Source organism: Lepus europaeus, chromosome 1 (assembly GCF_033115175.1).
Source record: "Lepus europaeus isolate LE1 chromosome 1, mLepTim1.pri, whole genome shotgun sequence".
In the NCBI taxonomy this organism is placed as follows: domain Eukaryota; kingdom Metazoa; phylum Chordata; class Mammalia; order Lagomorpha; family Leporidae; genus Lepus; species Lepus europaeus.
The window spans coordinates 163,380,182-163,388,050 of record NC_084827.1 but is presented as its reverse complement, the minus strand read 5'-3'; the positions used below and the strand labels follow the sequence as shown (position 1 = coordinate 163,388,050).

Genomic DNA, 7,869 nt, shown 5'->3' with positions numbered 1-7,869 from the left:
ACTCACAAGTGGATGATCTCTGGGTGTCTGTCTCTGTCTCTCTGCTTTTCAACTAAAAAGTGAAAGAGTCCATCGTTGTAGCACAGTGCCATCCCATATGGGGGTGCTGGTTTGAGTCCCAGCTACTGTGCTTCCAATCCAGCTCCCTGCTAATGGGATTGGGAAGGTGGTGGACGATGGTTCAAGTGCTTGGGCCCCTGCCACCCAAATGCTACCGATGGAGTTTCAGGCTCCTGGCTTCAGCCTGGCTCCAGCCCAGGCCACTGTGGCCATTTGAGAAGTGAACCATCAGATGGAAGCACTAGCTCGCTCGCTCTCTCTCTCCCTCTCCCTCCCCCTCTCCCTCTCCCTCTCCCTCCCCCTCTCCCTGTCCCTCTCCCTCCCCCTCCCCCTCTCCCTCTCCCTCTCTCCTCCTCCTCTCTGTATAACTCTGCCATTCAAATAAATAAATGTTAAAAATGAAAAAAAAAAAAAACCAACAGTAACAGCTAAGGGACAAGTACTATTGCACAATGGGTTAAGCTGCCGCCTGTGATTCTGGCATCCCACATGGGTGCCAGTTCCAGACCCAGCTCCTCCACTTCTGATCCAGCTCCTTGCAGGTGTGCCTGGGAAGGCATTGGACAATGGCCTAGGTACTTTGGCCCCTGCCACCCCCATGGGAGACCCGAATGAAGTTCCTCTCTGCTGGCTTCAGCCTGGTCCAGCTCCAAATATTGCGGCCATTTGGGGTGTGAACCAGTGGATGGAAGATGTCTCTCACGATCTCCCCCCACTCTGTAACTCTGCCTTTCAAATAAAACAAATCAATCTTGAAAAGCAAGTTCATCCAATGTATACAGGTGGAACTTACATTTGAGTGCAGGCAGCAGCGGGACTGTGGAGCCCATCTCAGCCCTCCAATCGATGTCTGGTCATGGGGAGGTGGCTAAGGTGATGCCTCCGTGTGTGACCACGGAGAGGGTATGAGCGTGTGTGCAAGTGCATGGGGCTCCCTCGTGCTCACAGCCGGCATGAAGCATGGTGTCCAGCGCATAGTGCATTGCTTTAAATACTGGAGGAGTAAGTGAATGAGCAAATGTTTGCCCATAGAAGAGTGGGAGACGGAGGTGTCTGCTGAATCCTTGGAGCACACTGTCACGTGTGGAGAGTGCGAGATGGCACCCACGTGCCTGCAACCCGGGATGACAGTTTCCAGCTGGTGGAACATCTGTATGCATTATGCCCCGCGCATTGTGCACCCGGGGACTGCGTGGTGACGAGGGCTGCCTCCTGTCTCACTGGATGCTGGCCAGTTCTCCAGGCCCACTGAGGAGCAGGCAAAAGGGGCTCTGTTGTTTCTAACAGGTAGGACGATGGGTGCTTGCGGGTGGGGCGCCCTCCCAAGCCTGCCTGAGCCCTGGGCAGGCTGGTCTCTGTTCCCAGTTATCTCTGTCTCCCCGGAGACGGGCCCTGCCCTGCACAGCCCCAGGGAAGCTGCTCCTCTGCCCGTTCCAGACCTGGTGTGGGGGTGGGGACTGCAGGGGGCTGGGCTGGCGGTGCCAGGGTGGAGGAGGGCGCCATTCACAGAATTTGCATCTGGAGTCACTGAAGCCCTGGGTGATTTCCAAGGGAAATGAGGGGAAGGGGTGGGGGCAGGCTGACAGGGAGGCGGGCACTGGCCACCAGCACCTCAGGGCTGCCCAGCGGCACTGAGAAGCCCGGCTGTCCCGGACTTGGGGCTCCAAGTTGGGGAGGTGTCACTTGGCTGGCCCAGTCAACGGGGAACTCAGGCTTGGATGTGAGCATTTCTTTAGAGGATCTGTGTGTTCCATGCAGGAGGGCTCTCTTGGGATCTGAGGGGCTTCACAAGGGTTTCTCTGGGATCCTACAAGTCTGTATAAGATGCTGTTTTGCTAGAATCGCAAAGCAAGGGGCAGGGGGCAGGGGGCAGAGTGAGGGCCCGAGTCTGTACCAGGAGGGTCCAAAGTTCCCTCTAAGACGTGCAGAGCCACACGGGGTCACAGTGAGGGTTCTCCGAGGGTGATGAAATCTCCGTGCCACCTTCAGGTCCCTTCGAGGGTACGTCTGCAGACGCTGGGGTTCTGGGGTGTGTGTGTGTGTGTGTGTGTGTGTGTTATCTCCCTAACTCTCTGCTTTGTGCCTGAAAGCCGGGTCCGTGCACGTGGAGGGGGTAGGGGTGACAGTGCTGAGCTGGCAAACAAAGCCACCTGGGCATGCATCCTTCAGGAAGCTCTGAGCGCCACTGATCTGGGAAAACAAACAGGAACAGCTGCCGGGGGCAGGGGGGAGCTGGGGGGGAGAGCAGGGGGGAAGCCAGAAGGGGAAGCAGGGGCTGGAGTTGGACCAGCCTGCTGGGGACGGCAGCAGCCTGCAACTCCAGAGTTCCATTCTGCTCCCCAGGGGCGGGGGCGGCCGACAGCCCCTTCCCCTCCGTGGCTCACCCTTCCCTTCCTTGGTGACTCTGAGGCAAAGCCAGGAGGGATGGGGGTGGGGGTGAGGGACAGTGGGAGAGATCGAATTGGAGGGCGTGCCCACTGGCAAGGACTGGGGGCAGGCAGCTAGAACCGGAAGTCCCGGAGAGGGTCCTTTCCCAGAGAAGGAAACTGAGGCAAGGGAAAGGGGAGGCGCTGGCTGGGGCCGAGATCAAAACTTGGGACATGGAGGAGGCGATCAGGTCTTTCCCACCCACGGGATCTCCACCTAAATCCCAGCGGGACTGCATTCTAACACGGAGCCCTGGAAACCACCCACCCACCCACACACACACACCCTATACACCACCACTACCCCTCCCGGGGAACACCGCCATCTGGCCAGCACCCAGCCTGCCAAGCAGCCCCCAGCACCCCCAGCCCCGGCGGCGCGCACACACCGCGCGTCCGTGACCGCTCGCCGTCCGGACTAGCCCGCCGGGCCCACGTCACTGGCGCGCGGACGCACGTCCTGTCGAACCCGCCCCCGCGCCCTCCGCCCCTCCCGCCCCCCCCCACCGCACTCCCGCGGCCACCCGCCCTACCGCGCCAGCCTGCGGGCCAGCCCGGCCTGCTCGCGCCCCCTGGTGGCCCCATCCACAATTGTCCGGTGCAGATGTGGAAAAATGGAGGGAAGGCGGGATCTGACTCCTCACCCCGCCACGGCCCAGCTTGTGAACTGGAAGGGCACGGGCCAGCATGCCAAGGGTCCGGGACCGGCTCTTGGCCCCCTAAGATTCCCTTCTTGTGACTTGGGGAGAAGCGATGTTCTGTTTGTGTTTGTCCAAACCTCCTGCAGGGTAGAGGCAGGAAACTGGGAATGGTTCTGGTTCCATCCCAACCAAGTCTGGGCCCGTTCCTCCTAGCTTAGCCTTTACTGCTCTGCCCAGCTCTGGGGGACTTACTCTCACACACACGTGGGCCCCGCAGCAATTCCTCACCAGCAAAGGGAGGTCTGACCCCAGCACCTGTTCTCGGCCATCTAGACCAGCACCCCCCCACACATACACACACACTTCCTGAAGAGTCTCTTTGGCACCTCTTCCCTCCCAACATCTGGCCCACATCTGACCACCTTGTTCACTCACTCAAGAAGTTTTATTGAGTGCCTACTGTATACCCAGCACCGTGCTAGGCTTGACATGGAGCTTACATCAGAGCAAGAGGGACATGTGCACCCCCACCAACCTAAGATGGACAGATGCCACAGCAGAGCGAGACAGAAAGAAAACAGGGTGGCGTGACGGACAGCGACCGTGCCAGGAGGTGACGGAGGGGCCGGGTGGGACCAGGTCCTGTGACTGTGACACGCCAGTGTAACAGGAGCACACCATGGCAAACGGCACTGGGCCAGGAGCTGGGGAGCTGTGTCTGGCCGGTGAGCCCTTGGAGATGGGCAGTATCAGAGCGCTGGCTGGCTTCCGGTTCAGACTGTCTGGGTTCTGTTCTTGCTGGGACACTGTGTTTGGACCACACCCTGCCCTGTTCCGTGTCTGTATCTGTAGTGGAAAATCTACTCATTTGGCTGTTGTGAGTTTGTAACTCCAGCACTCGGCTCATGGTAGCAACATCAGCTCCGTTCCCACCCCCTCACAGCTGGAGTACACCCCCCCAACCACCACCACTAAGGGAAGAAACCTTTGTGTCTCAGTGGTAGCTTCAGGGGTTAGGAAACTGTTGCAGTCAGGACATTGCCGTCCTGATGCAACCGCTAGGGCCTCCAAGCCTTTCTCTCCTGCTCTCTCGGCTCCTCCTCCCCCCTCCCAGCCCTGGCACTGGGCTCGCGGGGGTGTAAGAGCCCAGGACCTTACAACAGATGCTCAGCTAGGCCGCTTGTCGGCTGTGACACCTGGACCACGTTCCAGAACCTTCCAGAGCCTCCGCTTCTCCAGCAGGGCCGTGCGAGACAATACCGGCGGCCTGAGCCAAAGTGGTGCACGCGAGAGCCTGAGCAGGCGGGACCTGAGCCCCCAGGCCCCAAAGAGCCGGTAAAGGGAGGATCTGGCAGCGTCGCGGGTCCGGACCAGGCGAGATTGGTCCGTTCTTCCCCAGTCTGGCAGGGAGGCGCTGCCTTGCCTTCTGGTACTCCTAAACGCTCTGCGCCAGCCGCGCGCGCTCCCTTGTTGCGCCGCCTGGTGGCGAGTCCTGCTCTCTGCCTCGGCTCGGCTCCGGGGAGCCTGGAAAATCCCGGAGCCCCGCGCAGGCCTCGGGAGGAAAGGGTGCTCGATGGAACCGTCCTGCTGAGAAAAGAGGACTGCATGGCGGCGTGTGTGTAGGGGTGAGGGAGCGGGGAGCGTCTCTCTTTTGCGGAGACCTCCGCCCAAAAGAAGAGTCTTCACTTAGGGCTGCAGAGGTCTTGGCGTTTAGCTAACCCTGAAAAGAACTTCAGGAACCCGCGGCCCCAGCAGAAGGCCCCCAGAGAAGCCTCGTAGCTCCGTCGCAGAGGATCTGGGCCAGGGAGGGGCGTCCTGCCCCGAGGCCCGGTGCGCCCTGCCGGGCTCAGGCGCGAAAGAAAGAAAGCGCGGAGTCAGCCAGGGCCTGGGCGGGCGCGGGACGCGCGGCTCAGCACTTTCTGTTGTAATCCCCGCGGGCTGGGGCCAGATCGGCGGCTTCGGGAAAGGCCACAGCCCCCACGGGAGCCAGAGGGGACCGCAGCCCGCCTGCTGACTCAGCTCCCCCCAGGCCAACGGGGAGCGGGGCCAGGCTTGGGTATAAAGCCCCGCACGCCCGACCCGCGCGCAGCCTCTCCGTTTCCCTCGTGTGCCGCGCTCACCCACCCGGTGAACACCCGCTTCTGGGTCCGGGGAGGGAAGGGCGGGATGAGGGAGGGCCCCTGGCAGCCCGGGGCTAGAGCCAGGCTGGGTCCAGTCCCCGGGTCCTGGGCCCCGTTACCCGGGCTGGGCAGGCTTTGGCTAGAAAGGGAGTTCCAGGCGAGGCGCTGACGGCGTGGTTCCGCCCTTTCTGTCCGCAGCGGCATGAGCAGCGCCTCCGCGCCGGGCCCCGCGCCCGCCTGCCTCACCCTCTGGGACGAGGAGGACTTCCAGGGCCGACGCTGCCGGCTGCTGAGCGACTGCGCCAACGCCGGCGAGCGCGGAGGCCTGCGCAGGGTGCGCTCGGTCAAGGTGGAAAACGGAGCGTGAGTGGATCCCGGCCGCGGCTGGGCGGGGATGCAGGGGTGCCGCGCTCTCCTAGCCCAAGCGTGGAGCCTGGGACCTCAGTCCCCGGCCCTGTGAGCCCCGAGGGAGACCCCACCCCCAGCCGGTCTTCTCAAAACTCACTGATGGCAAGAGAAATCTTGGGAAAGAGAAAGCTCGCACTCTAGCTGAAGAAAGGCGAAAAGCTACCCCTTCAGGTCCCCATGGGGCTAGCCTGGGCCCCACAGGGTGTCCAGTGCAGCTTTGGCCTTTCCAGACTTCTTTGTGTGAAGGTAGACCACTCGCTTTGGCAGCAGGCTGGGGGCTCCATGCCTCTCTGCCCCTTAACATTTGGGGTAGGAGCGCATGGTGTGTGATCTTCCTAACCTGGGAAATTCCTTCCCACCTGGGCGCTCTGAGTGGAAATCCTGAGATCCTCAAGCGAGGAACAGCAGCTGGCCTGGGCCCTGGAGAAGGGCCAGATTGCCAGGCAATGGGTGTGCCCGGGGAGGCTTCTCTTTTCTATGGTAGTAAGCCCCAGGGCGGGGTAGATGCCTCCCAGCTCCCCATCTCTTTTTTCAGTTGGGTGGCCTTTGAGTACCCCGACTTCCAGGGACAGCAGTTCATCCTGGAGAAGGGAGACTATCCTCGCTGGAGCGCCTGGAGCGGCAGTAGCGGCCACCACAGCAACCAGCTGCTGTCCTTCCGGCCAGTGCTCTGCGCGGTGAGCACAGCCCGTTTCCCCTCCTCCTCCGCCTCCCAGCTCCAAGCCCTGGCCCCACGGCCCCCTACAAGGGAGGGTGTAAACGAACTCCTGGGTACGAGCTGGCGGCACTACTTTCCCGCACCAGAGGGGCCTCCAACGTTAGCGTGAAGGGAGTGGGCCGGGCATGCTGAGATCAGCACCGCGGATAGCTCCGCGGCCGTCCCAGTGGGGTGCCCCTGGAGTCCTCCGTCACCACCCAGCCCTTTGAGGCTCGGTAGGCTGCTGTTAGCCCCCCACACAGGGTCAAAGTGACTTGTCCAAGGTCACAAGAGTTAATATGCAGAGGAGACTACAACTGAATCCAGGGATGGAGGCAGAGAAGAGAGTGTGTGTATGTGTCTGTGTGTGTGTGTCTATGCTGACTGGCATCCAGTGCCCCTTAGTCAGGCCTTTGGCTGTACCCAGGGTTCTGGGCAGGGGGTTGCATAGTTACCGAGGCCCTTAGGGAAACTCTTGGTTAATGGGCCTCATTTTCCTCATGCAAAACAGGCCTATGTCACAAGACACCCTCCAGCTCTGACCTGAAAGGATCTCCCAGAACTCTCCCCTACCTACCCCCATCTGCCACCTCAGCCCACAACACAGGAGGGGCAGAGGGGCCCCTCTGAGTGTCCCAGCTTCCCAACTGCCAGAGAGCAGATGGGGCGCTCTGGGGTGCTTGAGGAGCCGAAGTGGCTGCATAGCTTCTGGGGCAGTAGGGTGGGGGGAGAGTAGGCATGAGGATGGATCCACTGACACACTTTTGTGGGGTCTGACCTCTCTGGCCCCAACTTCCTGTGCCTCAGAACCACAGTGACAGCCGAGTGACACTGTTTGAGGGGGAGAACTTCCAGGGCTGCAAGTTTGAACTCAGCGATGATTACCCATCCCTGCCCTCCATGGGATGGGCCAGCAAGGAAGTGGGTTCCCTCAAAGTCAGCTCCGGAGCGTGAGTACTGGGACTGGAACAGGGAGATGGGACGAGCAGGGAGGCAGTGCCAATCAGGGTAAGGAGCGATGGTGGAGCTGAGGGACAGGGTCCAGAGGCTGAGGGTTTGGAGCCCAAGGCAAGAGAGAGGATGAGATTGATGAACAGGGAGAGAAGCGGAGGGGTAACAGGAGAATGGGTGTCAGGGGAGCAGTGTAGGAGTAGAGGAAGGCATCGGAAACATGGGTAAAGAGGAAGTGGAGGGTGGCGAGAGGAGATGAGGCGGGCAGCAGGAAGACGGGACAGTGGGCAGGGCAAGGAGAGACCCATATAGGGGAGGTCAAAGCCATTGTTCTGGAGCTGGGGTTGGGAGCTGAGAAAGGGGGGACAGAGTGAGGGTGGAGGGCTTACTCATCACCCGTGTTCCCTCACCGGCCCAGGTGGGTGGCCTATCAGTATCCAGGCTACCGAGGCTACCAGTACGTCCTAGAGCGGGACCGGCACAGCGGCGAGTTCCGTAACTACAGCGAGTTCGGCACGCAGGCCCACACTGGGCAGCTGCAGTCCATTCGGAGAGTCCAGCACTAG

General features: G+C 61.1%; 1 protein-coding gene across 1 annotated transcript; it reads left to right on the top strand.

Annotated features, from left to right (window-relative positions):
- The first annotated feature begins 5,449 nt into the window (after positions 1–5,449).
- Positions 5,450–7,869, top strand: CRYBA2 (crystallin beta A2). Its single transcript, XM_062201953.1, has 4 exons — positions 5,450–5,610; positions 6,191–6,332; positions 7,160–7,302; positions 7,722–7,869. The coding sequence occupies exons 1-4, from the start codon at positions 5,450–5,452 to the stop codon at positions 7,867–7,869; spliced, it is 594 nt and encodes a 197-aa protein (XP_062057937.1).

Excerpts from the sequence above, each read along its gene's own strand:
- CRYBA2 (XM_062201953.1), top strand. The coding sequence starts at position 5,450 with ATGAGCAGCGCCTCCGCGCCGGGCCCCGCGCCCGCCTGCCTCACCCTC. Across the intron at positions 5,611-6,190 it reads GTCAAGGTGGAAAACGGAGC|TTGGGTGGCCTTTGAGTACC; the intron begins GTGAGTGGATCC and ends CTCTTTTTTCAG. Across the intron at positions 6,333-7,159 it reads TCCGGCCAGTGCTCTGCGCG|AACCACAGTGACAGCCGAGT; the intron begins GTGAGCACAGCC and ends CCTGTGCCTCAG.